Below are 19,963 nucleotides of genomic sequence, written 5' to 3' on the forward strand. Positions count from 1 at the left end.
TCCGGAGTATGTTCTTGGGGCCGCTGGTTTCCTGCCCTGATTTCAGCAGGCTCTGAGTGGGCAGGTGAAGGTGCTCTGCTGCTGGTCCCATCCAGAAAAACACTATGAAAGTTGATGACTTTTGCTCCTTGTAGGCCTGCAAGCATGAAGCAGAGCTATCAAGTCACATATACCAGCTTCTTCACTTCCCAATATCCCCCGCATGAGTGACACTGCTTTGCTTTTAGCACGAACAGCAGGGACAGAGCTGACACTTCACTGAAGGTTGTGGCTGTGGGACTGACCCACCTCATTAAAGAGGGTTGATGTCCAGGGCCCCTCCTTGCTGTCAATGTGACCCTGCAGAGGATTCATCTGAACTGTTGCAAAAAACATCTGTATTTCTGCATCACCCTCGGTATGCCGGATGGGAAATCAAGGCCATGTGCCTTCAAAGATGCAACCAAGCCAAAACTGATAACCTATCACAGAAGAACATTTGGATTGACAGACCCAACAGCAGTTGTGACAGGGCTTCATAGTCTCCTTTCAAATGTGACCACGCAAAGTCCCATTCCAAACCACCCTGACAACAGACGCACCTTGGCTGAATGTGGGGAAAAGTGCATTAATACGAAATTTGGGGCTGCAGCCAAGAGGTCTAGATGAGCTCCACGCAGAGGGCCAGTGCAATCCCACAGGAGACCCCTGGCCATGATGCCTGGAGTTTTCTTTACCCGTGGGGAAATAATATTCCCAGCACGATGGGGCTGACGCAGAGCACCGGGTAACAGCAACACATGGAGGGAACAGGCGAAGGTGCAGGGGCAAGACCACCTTTTGGGATGCACAGCTGGAGATGGGGCTGGTGGAAATGCATCTGGTTTCCCTCTGTGACTCCATGAGCCAGGGCACCTTCTAGGTGGACACCTCACTTTTAGCTGGTGAAAAATGGTAAATTTTACTGCTTGCAGGTAACGTCTGGTGCCGCTGGTGCCTGAGGAGTTGTGGTGGGCTGACGGTGTCCCACCAGTGCTGCTGAGCCATGGCCAGGAGGTGACTTTTATCCAAGTGCCTGTTCCTCATTACACGTTACCCAAAGCTCCTCTAGATGACTGGTACGCGCTGGTGATACACTCTCACTCCCACAGGGCAGCAACGGCGACGAGGTGAGAATGGCACCCTGTGAGCCCCTGTCTGGCTTAAGCCTTCAGATGTAGCAGAGTTGCTCTTTCAGTCACTTTTTCAGCTCCTGTAAATGGTCACGGACAAGGAGTTTCCCAGTCGAGTTACACGTCATGTGGGAGGGGAAACGTTTCTTTTTTTTTTATTTGTTTTAAATCTGCTTAAGCTTAAGCTTCGTTTGGAGCTGCCAGGTCTTTACAGTGGAGGGAGGAGATGGTGAGCGCCTGCCCCACATTGCTGTAGAAGAGGCCAGACCTTGCCTCCGTACACCCAGCGCGACCAGCCCAGAGATGGCCTGTCCCACCCGGCTACGGGCACCACCAGCAGATGTCACGGGTGAACCAGGGGGTCACTTTCTGCCTCGGTTTCAAGTTTACAGGATATTATTTTTTGTGTGTCCGAGGAGACGTAAGAGCATCTCAGTGCAAGGCGGTTTGAGACGTTAAATCTGCTTGTGAACATAATCACAAGTGACCTGGGCTGGAATTGCCTGATTTTAATTTTTTTTTTTTTTTCCACAGCTAATAGACAATGAGCAAAATGACATTTCTGGGTTGTTCAGAACTTTTTTTACGTGTGTATCAAAATGGTGCAAGCAGCAGTTTCAATGTGGGACTCTCTCACACCAGGTCTTCACCCCAGCCCAATCTGCCCCTTCTTTTAAGCTTTTACTGCCTGCAATGGGAAAGCAGGTCTTCACCCTTCAGAATAATAGGAAAACATAGAAAAAAAGCCTTGCTTTGGTCCCTGACCCTGTGTGATCAGGTCTTCTGTAACCTTCAAGCAGTCCTGGGAACAGTCCCGTCAGCTCCTGCTCCGACAGCCTCGGCAGCGTTTTTTACGTCTCCGTTGTGGCAGCTGAGGGGAAAAAACATCGATTGGATTCCACCGGCATGAGAAGATTAATCATCCGCCTGGATTTCCAACCAGCCTCTTCCACCCTGGCTAAAGCCTTGGCATTAATATTTAAAATTCTTCTGACCTCCCTCTGTTTTAATTAGCAAGCGGAAAACTCCCTGGCCTGCGCCAGGAAAAAAGTCCTTAAGATCAAAGTGGGATCTAATTCACGTTTCTGTTTGCCACGTTCCAAGGAGCCTGTTGGTAAAATGAGTCTCGCATTTGATAGAGATGGAAGGACATAATCCACCAGCTGCGAAAGGTGGGTGTTGTGTCCTGAGTGAAGCCACCCCATTTCAAGGTGGCCAAAGGCAAGGGCGAGCGCTGGGTGATTTTGCCAGTACATCCACAACGGCAATTTTAGGCTCCTTATGGGGGAAAAAATATCCTTGCCTCAAATATTACTGGACATGTACCTACAGGATGAATAAAACATTGAGGATCTTCTAGTAAATAAAAAGAAAACCCATGAAACTGTGTAGCCCAAGGGAAAGGGACAAATTCTTCTGTTGTGTCCTCAAAGGAGTGGGAGAAAACATATTTCTTTTGTAAAAGGAGGCGACTTGTGGAAGTGAGACCTGTCCCCAAATTGAGTCACCCGCAAGTACCTCCCAGGGCTGGACTCACCCAGGCGCAGAACAAGGGCTGAAGTGAGGGAGCTGCCGGGCTCCTTGGTGCAGAGCTCACTGCTTAGAAACACGAATCTGGAAACGGAAACTTCTAGACCGGGATTAAGGCACAAAGCCATGGCCACCAAAATGACTTCACTGGCCCCAGCTCCATTTTACCGCCTACCGCCCGCTCTCTGGTCCTCTGCTTCTTCTGTATCATGGCAAGGATTCATAACCCTGGTGCCGATGATTCATAACCATGAGCCTGGGACGCGCCTCTGCTCCGTGTTAAAAGTAGTTGTGGAAAAAACAGTCCTCAACAAAGTTCAGTTTAAGCATCACTGATTGTCTTGCTCTTTGTCTTTTTGTGCCTTGTCAGTGCAACCCACCCCAGGACCACTTCTCCAGAAATATTTTTGCTCTGGCAGAGTTGGAAGTTGAAGCATTTTCGCAGAAGCTGTCCTGAATTTTTAACTCGCCCAGCATAGAGCTGAGCTCAGCCCACAGCAGACCTCTCTGCCTGGGATGTCACCAAGCGTCTGGAAGGAACTCCTTCCCACGTCCTCAAACGCAAAAGCAGGGTGGCCTGGGCAAAAGGAAGGGAAACTCTCAAAGGAGAAGGGGAACAACCCAACAAGTTTTCTGAAAATTATTTTTGAGCCTTACTGACTGTTCTCAGAAATGTTCCATCTAAGATGGTTGGGGTAAAAGGGTCGCAGGTCTGCCATGAGAGGTGGGGGAAGCCACTAGGAGAACAGGCTGTCCATGTTATGGAAGGCATCTTGGTCTCATTGTGGTTGAGAAATGATGAGGAACATGGAGCTTCTTGACCAGACAACAGAAACCCCTACATTCTCAGAGCAGCCTTGCCAGGAGAGATGTCACCTGCAGAAGGCAGAGCTTCTGAAATTGTCCTGGAGACCCAGGTGTGAGACAATACAAGGAAGCTCAAGCTTTTTATCTTCGCCAGTGAAATCACTCCATCTACACTGAAGCAATTCTGGTATTTTCTCATCTTCCTCACGAACTGAGACAGCTTTATCTATAAAAACTAAAAATGTGCCATTGTAGGCACTCTTTGCTTTCATTATTAGCTCTCTGAAAGATCAAAATTTCTATATGCCTTCATGTGCTCCTTGACGGAATTATCTCCCACACATGAACCCAACAAATCTGCACTAATCACAGCCATGTGCTAAATTTAAATGATTCTGGAAAAAAATAAAAGTGCTTTCCTTTAGTGGATCTCGGTGGCAGATGTCAACACTTCATCATCACCACCACCGAAGAGTGGGAATAAGCGATGAACGTTTGCAACAGGAGCAATCTCATATGACCTGAAAATCAGCTGAAAGACAGCAGGCAAAGTATATTAACAAGTGTCCATCATAAAAGAATGACCACAGCCTTCATTTTGGGATTTTGCACATGTATCTGAAGTCACGGCCAGAATGGAAGGGGAAAACTCTAGATGTGGACTGCTGAGTTCTGCTGCTCCTAACGCAGCTTGGCCAACCAAAACCCAAGGGTGGCAGCAGAAGTTGGGGTTCACGGGGGAACATCCCTGCTTGACTGCTCCCTCGGGCAGGAGCAGCGCTCCCCTGGATGCCCAGTGGAGCGGTGCTGGAGGAGAAGCAAGAGGAGGCACCCAAGGGATGGAGCTCGTAAGACGAGGGAGGACACTGGGCTGGGCAGGGGTGAGGGAGGGATGAAGAACCAAGAGGAACTGGGGCAAAAGGCTGGGATCTGGCACAGGGAGCATGGGGGTCTGGGTGCAAGATGGGGACATTACAGCCACGGAGAGCGCGAGACTCGCAGTAAAGGCAGCGTGGGAAGGGCAGTCGGGATGGGGATGGACGCCTCAGAAGAGCCCTGCACACAAACAACCTCAAGGAAAGGTGAAAACATTGCCTGCTACAGGCATATGTGCTCCTGACCCCTGGGAGCCACGGACGAGGCAGCATCCCTTGGTGCACGCTCCCGAGATGCCTGCGGGGAGCCGAGCACCGTCCTCCCGCGCAGCCTCCCTGGGGACACCCAAACCGCTCCCAAGGAGCTGCGGTATTTCAGACTGACCCACCACTTCCCACCACCTCCTGAGCCAGACTCCCCCTGGACTCCTCTTTGCAAAATCAACTTTTTTTGCAAGAAGTTCAACATGATCAAAGAAGACACCCGTCATATGATCAAAAAAAAAAAATAAAACCAGCCGTGGCACAAGGTGGTGGGAAACGCTGCCATTTCAGTCGCATGAGGCCCGACCGTCCGGCCACGTGGCGGGGAGAGCTGGGGGCGTGCAGCTTTGCGCTGCCTTCACAACTGCCTATGGGGCTTGCCCTGTTAAAAAAAAATATAATTAAATATTTAACATCAACCCATATCGCGTAATTACCCGTGGAAGCGCAGGGCTGCAGTTGCCAGCTGCACTGCTTTGGCGTTACCGCTCCGCTTAATGCTGCGTTAGGACTTCAGTTTGTAACAAATACCTACAATTTAAACGCTCAGTCACATTCCCGGCGTTCCTTCTCCACAGGCATTACTTCACTTCGGACTGCAGATGGCTTCTTAACAACAACATCCACAAAAAGTCACTTTTTCAAGCAGCAACTGTTTATTATTGGGAAAAACATTAGGACTTTATTTTTTTTTTCCTCTTACATATACTTGATTTGAATAAAAATAATTTAAAACTTTTAAATTTCTTTTTATATTACATGAAAATAACTCGAAACAAGGACTGTGGATTTCGGAAGCGAGAGAACATAGACGAAACTGTTGTTTAGCTGCTGAGATGTAGAACTTGGATTATTTTCAATGCAAATAGAGAAATAATCACAATTGTCATTCCAGTGAAGAAAATTAATCCATCTATAAAATATCTTGAAGTTTGAGAACGGTATATAGTTACACTAGAAAGTATTCATAATATAATGTGTGAGTTCTAACATATTACCTAAAATATATAACTTCTCAGACTTTACAAGGTCAAATATTTTAGACCATATTCCAGTGGAAAAACACTACAAACCCATTACGATCCTTTTAAAGTTCTCGTTGAATTAACTTTTATTTCCTTTTGAGGAATTTTAATATAACATTTCAAGCAATAAAATATTGCATACAAAGTGGCTTGCAGAACTTCCTTCACACCAACTGGGACAACGGCTGTTTTCACGGATGAAGCACCTTTAATAACAGCGACAAAGCGCCACTGTCACAGTAGCTGATGAAGAAGCAGATTTTGTGCACAGGCTGGTACGATTTTCATGACATTTCTGTAAATCTGATAAAAATTACCGTATATTCAGTAACGAGAAACTAAACTAACAGGTATCAAAATACGCTTAAGGCCGGGGTAGGATTACAGTGTTACAAAACAAAGATTCTATTAATTAATCCAATTCATATCATCTGACACAGACTTCCAATAAAACACTGATTTCTTCTTTTTTCTTTTTAAAATGCAAGCAACCTACTGCAATTTCCATTCCCTGGCTTACCTCGGCTCTTTTCAGTTGAAGGTGAATATAGTTCATCTTTTCATGAAGTTCCAGGGTAACGAACACCATTCAGCACCACCTGAATGGGTTCTAACAAAAAATAAAGACCCCCAAAAGCAACAAAAAAAGCAATTAGCGTGTCAAGGTCTCACTTTAGAAGACAAACTATTATCTGCAGAAATACGCAGGGTAAAAATGAGATGGAATTTGCGTAGGTAGTTATTTGCGTGTAGTACCATATTAAATTTAATGTAACTGTCCCAGTCGTGGCTGTCTGATGGACCGACGGAAAAACCACTCTTCACCCAGTAAAGGAAAAAATACTATTAATACGATCGTCAAAACTGTTCTCTTGTAACAGTCTAAACCTCAGGGGTCAGTTCTCTTTTAAGAAAAGCTTAAAACGCTGGCTGCCGTTGCAGCTTGACAAACAACTCCATGCCGTCTACCGCGACAATGTCAAGCCCTTTAAAAATAAACATTTAATGTCAGTGTATTTTGGGGGGGGAATTTTTTATTGTTGTTTTGTTCTTGGCTTTTTTTATTTTTGTAACTGCCTGCTGTTTCCAGCACCATCTCAGAGGCTGGAACGTTTCATTCCTTCCTCTGCCGGTTTTGTCATTTTCCACTTGGCAGATCCCGACCACCACACCCCGCGGCTCGCCACGGCCACCGGTCCCCACGCCGCATCGCCCTTGTCTGTTATCCCTATTGGCAGGGGGACTGACGGCCCTGCAAAGTGATTTCTGAATTAATATGCACTTGCTTTTCCTAAGGAACGCCTTATTTTGTGACCCTAACTCTAAAAACACCGTAATTTTAAATAATGAGTGGGTGGTGGCTCTTTGGAGACAAATCAGTGACGCAGTTTAGAAAGCCAAGGAGGCACTTTTCACCCGACTGCAATAGTTTTAAGATCAGGTAAAATTTTGGACCTAAACTATGCCGTTTTGTCTTCCTTTGTAAATTAAGAATTACTTTTAGTTTTACCAAGAAATATTCTACCGGTATGAGCTACAGAATTTTTGAAAATATTATGCATATTTATACTTACTTCTCTTCTCTAAATATATTACTCATTTGTTTAATTCATTCAGGAATCTACCATACTGCCAACCAACTACAGTAATCCAGAAACATTTTCTGTGTACAGAAGGGGCTTAATCACTAAGCCACACCTTCCTGCAAAAGCTTCAGTATTTTTGATTGGTAAAAAGCATTTCTCATTGAAATAATACTGAAGTGGGGCCCAAGCCCTCCTCCATATATACGACTGTTAAAGTTAATTAACTTTTCAGGACAAAACGCGGATCACGTTCAATGACAAGGTATACGTTGTTCTCAAGACAGCTCCAGCGGTAGCTCTGGTGGCACAACAGTGTATCTTGGGTCGAGCTTAGGTGTGAAATCCTTGAAGTTCTTAGATGCTTCAGTACCAAATACATCTAAAACTTTCCTGTTCATGAGGGCAAACCTGAAAAAGAACAGAGCGAACAGATTACTAGCCTCGTTTTGAAAAACTAAAATCATTCAAATTTATTTATAAATTATTTATTAATGTAATTTACCTATAAAATTATTAAAATTATTTGACTTCCTGAAAGACTGCCCAAATCTTTGAAATACAGGCTTCAGCCTGCATTGCTTAGAGATTGCACTTTTTTCATTGTAAGGACACGGAGCTGCTGGAGCGGGTCCAGCGGAGGCCACGAAGATGCTGGGAGGGCTGGAGCCCCTCTGCTGTGGGGACAGGCTGAGAGAGCTGGGGGGGTTCAGCCTGGAGAAAAGAAGGCTCCGGGGAGACCTTCCAGCCCCTTCCAGGCCCTAAAGGGGCTCCAGGAAAGCTGGGGAGGGGCTGTTTGCAAGGGCACGCAGCGACAGGACGAGGGGCAATGGTTTAAACTAGAGCAGGGCAGGGTTAGATCAGCCATGAGGAAGAAGTTCTTTACACTGAGGGTGGTGAGACACTGGCCCAGGTTGCCCAGAGAGTGGGTGGAGGCCCCATCCCTGGAGACATCCAAGGCCAGGCTGGATGAGGCTCTGAGCAACCTGATCGAATTAAAGATGTCCCTGCTGACTGCAGGGGGTTGGACTAGATGGCCTTTAGAGGTCCCTTCCAGCCCAACACATTCTATGATTCCATGATTCTATGATCTTGGGCAATAGAGATTTAAAAAAAAATACATTTGACAAATCTGATCCACAGTGCTTTGTGTGGATACACTTTATATAGCACAACTTACGGAAAAGGGGAGAGGGTCCCCTTCTGCTTTTAACTTCACAAAAAACAGTCAAAACAAAATCCACTACTCCTCTTTCTCACCCCAGCCCCGCAAACACTGGCCACGCCTGCCCAAGTCTGAATAACAATTTTACGGGTGTTACAATCTATTTCCATCTGTTTAGTCTTCAAAATCGTTGAGTGAAAGCCCTGTGAAACATCGCTCTATGAAGAGAGTGTCGAAATTACTATCACGGAGATTTACTTCAGGTAAAACAAATGAGCAGAATAGAATTTCTTCTCCCTCCTCTCTCAACTGCAGCAATTTTAGGATTAGCCCAGGAGGGAAAAATGCAGCCAAAACTGGACATCTGCACTGACATCATCCCCCGTATCACGTTTGTCCTGCCTCTGAGGCTGCCTGCAGACTGCCTCCGGGCATCCCCCGGAAAGCTTCCCACTACAGCCAGCAATGCATCCAGGCACCTCACGCCCAGCTCGGAGTGTTCTGTGCCACGGGGAGCGGAGGCTCAACGCGCTCCAGGGACCGGCCTCGGATTTCACTTCTATTTTTATAGTCTGGAGAACTCACTGTCACGGCAAACATCACCTTTTATAATCCCAACCATAAACTCATCTCCATCAAGATTTGGATGCCTCGTTTCTGCCACATACTACATCAGTGTAATAGTGGACTCTTCACTAAATTGTATTTTTAAAAATCAGTGCCAGCAAAATCTATGCTAAAAGGTAAGCATTTTAGATCCCCACGGCAAATAAGAGAAAAAATACTCAGTAAGATGTTAGAGTGCAATTTTATGGTTATAATCAGTGAAAACTTTTCATCAGTTTTCCAGGAAAAAAAATAAATCCTTTCCTAATTGAAACAGATGTCCTATAAAAAAAATACTAAATCTTCAAAGTATTCTTAGGAAATACTCTGACATTTCTAGTAATGCTTTTAAACATGCAGTAATACCACGTCAATCACTGTACACACTAAGTCAATTCTTCAACCTATACAGTTGTTTACCCGATTCTTCATATTCTACTGAAATCTGAAAGCATTCCACCTTCCAAGCGTACAAAAGATAAAAAAACCCTTCAAGTAAAACACTCATCTGCTAAATAGTCTGAACTAGAGTAAGTCTTTGCTCCTGTCATTACACTAAACCTAGCGATGTCGCTTCAGCGGCCAGGAACTGCAAGTGGACGGGAAACCGTTTGCAAAGCAAAGTAAATACTCGGGAAATCAGCCCCTGGGTACTCTCCTGGCTCTGCTGTTGACAGCGAGTGACACAGAAGGCTGACTGTGATCGATGGTGCGCTTAGGCAAGCCGTAACATACCCCCGATGACATACCTGCCCTTCGTTAGTCGTAGAAGAAATTTCCAGTACGAAGGTCTGAGGTTCTGCACTTCCATGACAGCCTGCAAGGAGAGGATTCCGTCAGAGCCAGCCGACAGCGTCAGGCAAAAGCTTCGTCTGCTGCATTACACTGACAAAACCAGGGAAAGGACAGCTACGGAAATATATATGTTTATATATTTTTTTTTAATTTTGTAAAAATCATCTCGTGATCCACGGACCGAAAGCAGCTGCGATCATTGGCAACGTCCAGCGCAGCCAGTAGACAAACCGCTCACAGCCGAATGCGATGCTCTACGTGGCCACCACCAGCACAGGCTGGTATGCCCAGAAGGCAATCGTTCCAAAGTGGCGGTAATTAACTTAGATCTCATTGCAGAGAAAGCAACAATAATCCTTATTATTCCTACGTACAGGATTTTGCACTTGTGGATGTCAAATTTACCTGCTATTTTATCCCCCACTCACTCTGCACTTTGTGATCTACTAGTTCTTGTAGTCATCTTTATATTTCACATTATATATCCTAAATAACGTTACAGAACCAAAATCCTTGTCTTCTCTCTATTCCATTACTTTCCCAGGTCACTTACGAACACAGCGAGTAACAAACAGCTCAGCACAAGATGCCTTTTCTAATTTCCCTCTCCTTCCTCCCTCCTAAACCAAGAAATGTATTTCTAGTCTTGGCTCCCTTTTCCAATTAGTTATTCAGCAATGAAAAAAACCTCTCCTCTTCTCTCAGATGAACTTCATTTCTGTTAGCTTCACATAATGGTCCTTGCCAATAGTGTTTTTGAGATCTCAACGCTGCAGACCTTCAGGTGCCTCACAAGGAATAAAATATCAGTTTGCTTTGATCCTGGAATGAGAGATATTCCCAAATATACGGGAGCAAGGAGGAGTGGCACTGCTCTGCTAAGCACAAGACAGCAGAAGACTGCTTTAATATTCTCTTTAATGAGGGGTACAAAAATTACGTATAGTTATGGAGATGCAGAAAACCCAGTGGGATGTTTCAGCAGCAGGTCTGGAAACGGAGAGATGCAGTAGAACCGTAATTTGGGTGCCACTGAAAAGGAGTTTTTCTAGCTGACGCAGCTGATAAAAGGAGTGGGGGAGAAAGCACGTAATTAACTTGGGAAGTGCAAAAGACGATAACCGCAGCTTGTTTTGAATGTAAAACTTCAGGTTTCCTTGCCAATTTTTGCAGATTTTTTTTCAAATAGGCAACTTTAATTCAAGTTAGCTGAAAGTGAAAAATTCCAGTTGATTAAAAAACCCCATAAAATATTGCAATATATTGTTTGTCTCCTTGAGAAACTGTCCTTTCATATGCTTATGAAAGTCCATACGCTTATGTTCATCTTCTGAGTCAACGCATTTTAAGATCTTTTCCAAAGAATTCATTGCCTTGTATAATTCTTTCTATGTAACATTTGTATAATTGCTTTCTATGATTCTACGACTCAGCTATAAGCACATGAGAAACGTGAGTCCCAGAAATGATCCTCCCCCAGTGACCCCACGGCATCCTGCTGGAGTCACCGCAGCACACCATCTTTCCTGCATCGCCGTGCGCCTCGCTTCATTCGACGTGTGACTTAAACTGACAGAACTTCATATTCTGCCAGAAGACAACACACTTACGGCCTGAAAGCATATCGATGTCGAAATGGCATAGATGATGCTGTCGGCATGAGGGAAATAGGGAACCTTCCCTGCTTCAATGCCTTTGAAGTATATCGTCTACAAGAATAAACGAAAAATGCTGAATGAAACAAAGTAAAGTAAAAGTAGCTTTTTTTTTACTTTTTACTTATTTTACCTTTTCCGAAAACCATGTCGGCATTACTCACCTACCCACGTACATTTGTGTTTATGTCCACAAATGCGACACTGATTGAGCTAGCTTACAGAAGTCACCCCAGCTCAAGAGAGTAAGAGGCTAGAAACGCAGGGAACAGGACTTAGCAACAGCTCGGGTGATAAAAGGGTAGTACAGATCTTAAAGATAAAAATGGGAAAGTTTGCTATGGTAAATTCTTCATTTTAAAAAAGCAAAAGAACAATGCAATAACCACTCCAACAAAGTGAATATTCACTGCTCTTAAACAGCTTGAAATCACATACTTTTCTTTCTGAGAAAACATGTAAAGTTTATTTTCCTGAGCACAGCTTGACCTTCCAAAGCAGCACACGCCTCTTTGGTCAGTTACCCTTGGCTTGCGTAAGATGATAAAAGTAGTTTAAAAAGGCGGGGGGCGGGGGGGAAAGACAGAAAGACAGAACACACAGCACTTTTCGTATTTCCCTGCAGCCACAACGTCTCAAAGTCCAGAGAAAACCACCAGCAACACAAGATAATATTGGTTTTTTTACAACTGGTGCTCTAAAAGTTCAATATGGGTAACTCCGAGTTGCTTTTATATAACCAGTATGGGAATGGGAACTACCTGCAGAGCTTGATCCAGGATTACAAGGAGCAAGAATAAACAGAGTATGTCTTCCCTTTTTATGTTTAATTTTATGCTTGGAAAAAAAAAAAAGTTCCTTCTTTTTATATTGTTTGAAATGAATTCTGCTCTGGTAATGGAGGTGGGTAAATATCACCAGGGAAGGAGGCCCTGGAGGTCCGCAGGACAAAGCTTTGTGATGTGGGGATGATGCATAATAAGAGAACGCCCTCAACTTACTCCAGTGCTGCTGTTGGGGAAATAACCATGACTAAGTCCCAATTTTATGGAAAAATCACAGTAAGAAACCAAAAGCTGGTTAGCAAAGCATAATCAACGTAACCAAACTCTACAAACTTTCTTTTTTTTTCCTGGGCTCCTAATTTTAACAAGTTCAGAGAAATAATTCAAGCCTGAAAAACAGTAATTAGAACAAAGTTCGTTGCAAAGCTGGGAATTCAATCAGTTGAAGCACACTGACAAACAACTCCGGCTATAGACTAAAACCTACGCTATTTTGAGTTATCTTGGATTGTTGAATGCCAAAATTAGGGAACAAAGGCAGGAAGTTAAGCTGTAGCTTTTGGCAATAAATCTGCAATTAAGGACTAGTTTTGATTTATGCTTCTGGCAGAACAGACATTCTTGGAACTTTCAGATTTAAAAAAATCTGCAAAAGCTACACAGCAAAAGGGCTATCAGGAGATTAAAAAAATTCATGGAGAATACACATAGAGACCAGTGGATAAAGGACTTTTAAAATGAGTCACAGAAAGGAAAATAAGAAAGAAATGAGACCGCAGAGCGGCACTGCCTCGTGGCACACATCCACGGAAACACGCCACTGCCACACAACTTTGCATTATACTGGAATTGTCTGACAAAGCCTGTGAAGTTCATTTTATTTTTCTGCCTTGAAAAATCAGATGAAATAAAGAACTCTGTTTCGAGGGTAAAGCCTTACCTCTACTAATTTGGACACCAGATACATGGAGATGGTGGTACTTTTGTAAAACATCATAGAAATTCCTGCTAGACACCCTGTAACAGGTAGAAAACAAAAGTCTTGTTAAGATGGTGATTTATTTGTGCTGTTGCAGTACGTCAGCTCGACAGATGCTGCACAACGTTATGCCTTCTGCTGCTACAACAAAGTTCAGTGATGTTCCTGTCCTGCCCATCAAAATACGGTTTACGTCATTAAAAAAAAAAGAAGAGAATTTTGAAACCCTGAAGGAAATCACCTCAGGATCACAGTGTCAAATTTCCTCTCTCGTCCCACAAAGAAGAGAGGCCTCTGAGGTTCCAGTACGTGCTCGGCGCACGAACAGCAGGGCAGGGCCTGCAACGCTACACAAACTTCATGGCAAGAGGGTCCCTCTTCGGGTCCAGTGGAGCCCGTCCTTTCAAACACGTCACGTACGGAAGAGACCGCGTTTGAACCTCCCACCTCTACAGATGGGAAATAAAAGACAAGTTTACACTTGTGCAGACAATAATATATTGTTCTTGAAGGTGACCATTAAAAACACACCATTTGACTGAATTTGCATTGCAATTTTAATTGCAACTCTTCCAGAGAATCATAGAATTTACTAGGTTGGAAGGGACCCTTCAGAGCATCGACTCCAACTATTAACCTAACTCTGACAAACCCACCACTAAACCATGTCCCCCAGCACCACATCTACATGTCCTCTGAATATCTCCAGGGATGGCGACTCCACCACTTCCCTGGGCAGCCTGGTCCAATGTTTGATAACCCCTTCTGCGTAGAAATTTTTCCTAATATCTAATCTAAACCCCACCTGGTGCAACTTGAGGCCGTTTCCTCTTGTCCCATCACCTGTTCCTTGGGAGAAGAGCCCGACCCCCCCTGGCTACCCCCTCCTTTCAGGAGCTGTAGAGACCGAGAAGGTCTCCCCTCAGCCTCCTCTTCTCCAGGCTGAACACCCCCAGCTCCCTCAGCCGCTCCTCACAAGGAGCTTTATTTGAAGCTACTTGAGACACCACTGTCACTTTGACACAACCTTGACGAACGCAGCCCTATTCTCCTCACGGAAATCTGAAAAGGCAACAGGAGGACAAACAAAAGAAACATTTGCAGAGTCCCAACAGGAGCCATATAAACTTCTTGCCATGGACTCACCAGCTACAAGGGCGTGAAGCTCATCATCGAGGTTTCGTACCCAACGCAGGAAGCAACTAGTACCCTGTAGGTGAACGGAGAGGAGGATTAGCCTAGTAATTTCTCTTTCAGAACACACAGACTGGGGATATTCCTCTGTAACTACTAATACAGCACACAGTACCAATAAAGAGTGCAGCGTGATAAAACCTATAATCCCCAGTACCTGAAACACTTCAGTGTTTTAATTAAGAGTTGACTGATACTGTTTCTTTCAAAATCAGAGCACAGACCAATCTAATTTGAATACCAATCTAATTCCAAAGCTAATCTTGAATTTGTATCATCTTCATTTGCTGTAGCTGTATCGACTCTTTCCCGTGAGAAAGTCTGTTTTCAACTCCGTATCAAACACCTCGAGATTTTTCCATACATCCAATAAATTCTGGAACCAGGAAAACACATTAATCTAAAAAGTTAGAACTGCATATGATTAAAAGACGTAGTGAAATGCGTAATAACCAGTTTGTTGACACAGACAACAATGCACAGCTGTTCAGGCCAAAATGGGTGTAAGTAATTGTGGCGTAGGCTGCATTAAAATATATTTCATTTGGATGGCTGCAGGTTACCGAACGATCCAGACTGTTCCACATCTGCCACATCCTCTGCGCTGTTTTTTCAACTGTTTTGGAAATCCATACTTTGTCTCCAAATTTTATCCCTGGTAAATTTCTGTTTGCTTCTAAACGGTTTGAGATCTGCTTAGTAAGGCCCAATCCAGTGCTGACGGCACTGAGACAAGGTGACAATTCAGCGTGACAGCCTGCTGATGTCTGCTTTGAGATATGCGTAGATGGACAGATTAGATGGCTCTTAATCCACGTAATGTGTGCTCTTCATGAAATCGAAGGATAATTCACGTTACAAGGGACCTCTGGAGATCATCTGGTTGAACCTCCAGCCTGAAGCAGGTCTAATTAGAGCAGGTTGCTCAGGAACTCGTTCAGTGGAGTTCTGAGCATCTCCATGGATGGACGCTACACAGCCTCGCTGGGCAACCTGTTCCAATTTTTGCACACCCTCTCCTGAGAACATATGTCCTTATATCTCTTCGGAATCTCCTGTATTTCAGCTTGTACCCACCTATCACCACACCTCCAAGAGGTGCAGGTAGCAATAAAATCTCCCCTGAGCCTTTTTTCTCCAGCTTAAAACCCAGTTCTCCCAGCTCCTCCTCGACCATCGTATGACCCAGTCCTGAAATCATCTTGCTGGCCCTCAGCTGAACACACTCTTGAAAAAGACATTAAAGTTAAAAAAAATAAATTAAGTAATACCTATGTCCAAAAATGGACGCAGATGTGGTCTCACTGGCTATTTCATAGTGCATATTTTAAATAAATAAATTCCTTGCAAAGTCATTGATACGTTGCAATTATCTCAGTCAATTTCACTACTCAAACTTGTAAACTTATTTAAAAAATGACACCAGGCTACAACGGCCATCCTATTTTCTGCAAAACCACGTTTGCTGACATTAATTAAGAGTAAGGGCAACACAAAAAATTAATAGTATACAGCCACTACAACCCTACAAGGGCATTTCAGATGGCTTTTAGGGACAAGATGGACCTTTTTTTTAAAGCAGTCCATAATGCAATTCCTTTGGGTTCAAAATGCATCAAGCCTTTCATTTTTTTCGGCTGTGATCTAATCTTCTGGAGTGCCTGGGCTCTTTGCTGCCCTACGTGCTTATTTCAAACTGGAAGAAAAATATAGCACAACCCAAATCTATGTAAGTTATGGAACGCAAACAATAACAGAAAGCACATACTTAATAAACTCTAAATGTCCGAGTAGGTCACTCTCCTAAAATGAATATCTACAGCACTAAGTTATAGTTTGCAATCGGAGCTTTTAAAAGAAATCAAAATCATTTCAGCTTTTGCAATCTAAACACCCTTTTCTCTAAAGGCTCCTTTCTTAAAAAGTTTGAGCAAAAATTTAATTTTCAAATAAACTCTGAACAACCCATCTGCACTTTGCCATTACGAATTTGAAACTCTGTAAGCTTAAAATTCTTGTGTCTCGATCTGACTGCAAGTCGAGTGAAATGAGGTTTTCCTTACAAATAGCACTTGTTGTTTTAATTTTTAGTAAGTAATGTTTACCCTGAATAACACAGAATTATCTTAACTTTGCACAACAAGTCAAGTTGAAAAATTACACGTGTGATTGAGAACATGAAAGTGCAAAAGCCACTTCAGCACTGCACTATGCCGTATATTCTCCCTTTGGGTGTGTGCTCGGTCGCATTCTCTTCTGGCATAAATAAACATAATTCCATTAACTCCAACAATGCTGTACGAACGTGCATCAGTTCACAATCTGTCATCTTATAACGGTGTAGACGGGTGATTTCCAAGCGGTAAGTGCAATATCTCCACGGCTGCACATGATATATGTTCTGCAATCTCCTGCTCTTTAGCATCAAGCAAGAATTCCAGATACTTGAGCCAAAAAAAATCTGCAAATGGCTTCTCTCTGGCAACGCTGCCGCTACCGCAGCCACTACTTGCGTCTGCACTAAAATGTTTTTGTGTAACAGCGAGTCCCTTTGAAATCCGCATTCACGTTCTCTGAAGTACCTATCTCCTGATCTTGATACCATGCTGCAAAATCCATCTGGTTTATTCCGAAACGATAGAAAAACCACACAGAACGGACGACTAGCTTTCCATTTACGATTTGATTACTGCAATACTGCAGAATTTGTCAGTGACATGCTGTAGCAAATAGTATCGGTAATATTAAGCGGGTAGACATTTTAGCTCTTTGTGATATTCTGAAAAGTGAAATAAAAACCATGGCATTTGTCATTAGAAGCTTACTTTGTATATACTGACGAAAGACCCCAGGAAGGCTCCAAGTTGGAAATTTTCCTTGTTGTAGAAGAGGGAAAGTATCCGGGATGGGTCTGTAAACAGATGCCGGAAGGTGGATGGAATCCGAAGGCAACACTGGATTAGGTAACCAATGCTAAACATCCTAATGAAGCCCTAGAGAAAAGAAAGAAATATTTTCATGGCAAGAAACCACCAATTCAGGATAAGGAAAAGCAAAGACGTCTACAGAAGTACTTATTCTTTTACATCAAGCAGTTTAAAACCCACTCTGCTGCTACTACGTAAAATGCATCCCCATCTTCAAACTCAAGACCAGTTTGGTTTTTTTCCTTGATGCCCCTATAAAACAGCAAAGGCAATAAAATCATAGACAATTTACTCTCCTTTAATTTCTATGAATATCTGAAAGGCCTCAATGGGCAAACTCGATTTCTCTTCTGCTCCAAAATTCTGTTCTTTGAAATAATCCCCATGACTTCATTTCCAGGTTGCTGACCGGCTTTTAACCGCAAGTGGGCATATAGAGGAAAGTAATGCAGCGGAAAAAAAAGAGCACTTCTACCCTCAAATGTCTGGAGAAAGCACTAAAGGAGGAAAAAGTCCACAAAAAATACATTTCAGAAAGTGTGAGAATTAGAAATTGACCCTGGCGGCTTGGCAAGTGCTCGCATACTTTCCCACAACCAAACTGGAGCGACTCTGCAGCAAGAGAAAGGGCGAAACTGGGAGGGAGGTTACGCACAGAGCTACTGAGAAAGGATAACACGGGTTCCACTGATCTTTTTTCTGACTACTCCACCTTGGATACAGATCTGCTTTTTTAAACCATGTCACAAAACCACACTGCCTTTTTCTTTCCAAATTCTTCTCCACAGTTTCTTACAACTGCTTCCACAGCTTCCTATCATTATTCTTACCCTATGGCTGAACTTCTCGCATCTTCCTGAGTAAAATCGATCCGTTTTTTGGTTGGAAGATGCCTTATCTGAACACTCTCTGTGCACTCACAGTTGGCAAATAAGGCAGGCACCCAACGCTCGTGACTTCTTTGGTTCATTTTTCGGAATATACTCAGGGACACCATGGCAACTCCAGTCACAGGGATAACTGGCAGAGGGTTTCACAGAATCATGGAACGGTTTGGGTCGGAAGGGACCTTTAGAAGTCATCTAGTCCAACCTCCCCTGCCATGGGCAGGGACATCTTCCACTAGATCAGGTTGCTCAGAGCCCCGTCCAGCCTGGCCTTAAATACTTCCAGGGATGGGGCTTCCACCACCTCTCTGGGCAACCTGGGCCAGTGTTTCACCACCCTTATTGTAATAAATTTCTTCCTCATATCTCTTCTAAATCTCCCCTCTTTTAGTTTAAAACCATTACTCCTTGTCCTATTGCAACAGGCCCTGCTAAAAAGTTTGACTGAGCGACCTTTCAAACTCAGAAAGTCAAAACATTTTTGCCTCCTACAGGACTTTATAATGCATCATAAATCTCATAAAATTTTATTGTCGTTAAACATCCAGCAATAAACTTTTCCTGAAGCAATTACTTTCCCTGCTACTCAAGAAGTGGTTCATGAGAATGAAGTAGAAGAAAATACGTTGTGTCATCCAATGATCCAGTAGCTACGAATGAAAAATCTCCACTTCTTCCTCTGCTACCCTAAAAGGTATGTAAATTCGACGTACTGAAGAGCTAACGACCCAGGGTTTTCTGATCGTGTAATGGAAATGCCTACTGAAGGGTATGTGTGGTAGGCAGAGATGGAAATGCACTGTGAATTTGCTGTAATTAAATGTCAAACTTCAGATGAGCACATAATTGCACCTAAAATGAAGAGGTACCCTAGTGTGAAGCACATAGCCCTCATCTTCCAAAAAAATGAGATGATTACGATACCAGGTACCATTATATAAAAAGAAAGTCATAAAATCAGCAGTTACGAACAAAGCCCAAGACAAGAGAACAAACAACATTACGGTACGTTTGACATTTTTACCCAGCTGTAGGAGAGGCTACTCTGACAGGGTGAGGAACACTGCATCAGGAAACACTTAAATTCCAACTGAAAACACTCAAGTATATCCATGATTTTATTTTTCTGAGTACCCTGCTTGGAAGCGCTGAACTGAAGGACTGAGGCTTAGTTCTGATGTGCATCAAACAGCAATAAGTAGTCACAAAATCTTCCTATTTAGCTTATTACATCAACCAGGTGAACCCATATCACACTTAAACGTGTTTTACAGAGTCATGGAAAGTATTACATCTTATAATCGACACACAATATTGTAACTTTTGTCTTCCATAAAAATACCTCAAATAATAACGGAGGTAGAAACAGCAGAGTACACGCAGGACACTGTAATAAACGTAAGTGAGCAAAGAAAACTCTGCTAAGAGCCATTTCTCTACAGAGACTTTGAGCTGGGACTCAGATCAGCCAGAAGAAGCAGCACAGTGAAACTACATATCCGCAAAACTCAACTTTTTTTTTTTCCTTTTGAGAAACAGATTTCTTAAAACGTAGTCTCTATTTCTTAAAATAATAGTCAAGATATTCACTATAACTCAAATTCAGCAAAGCACGTGCGTCCACACAAACAGAGTTCAGTAGCATACCGAAACTCAGTCAACCTCTTGCAATATATTAGCAATTAATTAGGATACTTAAAATAAATTAGTTAAGATATTTAAAATTTGTTCTGGG

General features: G+C 43.3%; 1 protein-coding gene across 1 annotated transcript in view; it reads right to left on the bottom strand.

Annotated features, from left to right (window-relative positions):
• Positions 1-5,283: 5,283 nt before the first annotated feature.
• TMEM135 (transmembrane protein 135) overlaps positions 5,284-19,963 on the bottom strand; it is a 197,047-nt gene continuing 182,367 nt past the window's right edge. Inside the window, exons 10-15 of the mRNA XM_063325297.1 lie at positions 17,240-17,407; positions 14,367-14,430; positions 13,182-13,258; positions 11,412-11,510; positions 9,756-9,823; positions 5,284-7,646 (exon numbers count right to left, since the gene is read on the bottom strand). Of these exons, the coding sequence (XP_063181367.1) occupies positions 7,514-7,646; positions 9,756-9,823; positions 11,412-11,510; positions 13,182-13,258; positions 14,367-14,430; positions 17,240-17,407 (609 nt within the window). The 3' untranslated portion in view covers positions 5,284-7,513. The remainder of the gene's footprint in view (positions 7,647-9,755; positions 9,824-11,411; positions 11,511-13,181; positions 13,259-14,366; positions 14,431-17,239; positions 17,408-19,963) is intronic.

Source organism: Chroicocephalus ridibundus, chromosome 1 (assembly GCF_963924245.1).
Source record: "Chroicocephalus ridibundus chromosome 1, bChrRid1.1, whole genome shotgun sequence".
Taxonomy (NCBI): Eukaryota; Metazoa; Chordata; class Aves; order Charadriiformes; family Laridae; genus Chroicocephalus; species Chroicocephalus ridibundus.